This window comes from Malurus melanocephalus, unplaced genomic scaffold, assembly GCF_030028575.1.
Source record: "Malurus melanocephalus ecotype Western Australia unplaced genomic scaffold, MMel_1.1 scaffold_9565, whole genome shotgun sequence".
Classification (NCBI taxonomy): domain Eukaryota; kingdom Metazoa; phylum Chordata; class Aves; order Passeriformes; family Maluridae; genus Malurus; species Malurus melanocephalus.
The window spans coordinates 1-1,058 of record NW_026632795.1 but is presented as its reverse complement, the minus strand read 5'-3'; the positions used below and the strand labels follow the sequence as shown (position 1 = coordinate 1,058).

The following is a 1,058-nucleotide window of genomic DNA, read 5'->3' as shown; positions in this document are numbered from 1 at the left end:
CCCCATGGGGATGGGACTGATCCTCTCCCTGCCATCCCTTTGGCCACCTGGGGGCTGCAGGCTGTGTCCCCACAGCCACCAGCGGTGCAGGGGCAGCAGGAGCTGGGGGACACGCACAATGATCCGCAGGGTGTGTTTGGTGCTCACCACGCTGTCGTACTCCTCCAGGGCCTCGCTCTCCCCCGCCGTGCTGCTGAAGCTGCTGGTGCTGGAGGAGGAACGGGACATGTTCGACCACCGCCCGTTCTCTTTCAGCTTGAGAAAAGGCCTGGGGAGAGGCGGAACGGAAGGAAGGGCGTGTGGTGTCACAGGGAACGGTGGCCCTGGGGCTGGGACAGGGACAGAGCCTCTGTGCACCCCGGAGCAAAGCGCTGCCGTGGGGATGAACCTTTCGGGTGCTTCAGAACCATTTCCAAAGGTTTGGGGTGGGGTATGGGGTGGGAGCCTCAGCAGGGACCGTGGGTCAGGGGGGACAGGCACTGGGACCTTCCTGTGCCCTGGCTATTCAGGCAACCCCTGTCAAATGCTGCTCTTTGTAAAGACTAAAAACTGTGCTCSTGAATCACCAGAATCTCTTCTCCCTTCATATCAAACTTATTTACAGTAAAATTTAGCTATGGTTTTGTTTGACAAATTCCCTGATATCTGTTGAGCTGCGGTGGGAGGAGGACGGGCTCCTCCCAGCTCACCTGTCTTTGTTGGGGCAGATTTCRGGGGAGCTGGGGTTGGACGAGGTTTCAGATTTCATCTCTTGGGAAGAATGTCCCATGTCCGGTGTCTTCTGGGCTCCAGAAACACTGTCACTGAGGGCACAAACAGACAAGTTATACAAGAGATTGAAAAAGGATGGTCAGACTGTACTACCTGACACCAAATAAGAGCTGTGAGGGTGGCAGATGCTCGATGGGCACCACCACAAACTCACCACCGTGTCCTGCTCTCCTGGCTCTCGGATGTGGTGTGCAGGCGAGGGAACAGCCCCGAGCGGCGCTTGATGGGGCTCCGGGACTGGTTCTTGGCAGCAGCAGCGGGGACAGGCGGCTGAGAGCAGAGAACAG

General features: G+C 58.0%; 1 protein-coding gene across 1 annotated transcript; it reads right to left on the bottom strand.

Annotated features, from left to right (window-relative positions):
* Positions 1-32: 32 nt before the first annotated feature.
* On the bottom strand, positions 33-1,047 carry LOC130588680 (rap1 GTPase-activating protein 2-like; the record flags this gene model as incomplete). Its single annotated transcript, XM_057389573.1, has 3 exons — positions 33-268; positions 690-803; positions 926-1,047. Coding segments are annotated over 3 exons (472 nt in total), but the record flags the coding sequence as incomplete, so codon positions are not given.
* Between the last annotated feature and the right edge of the window lie 11 nt (positions 1,048-1,058).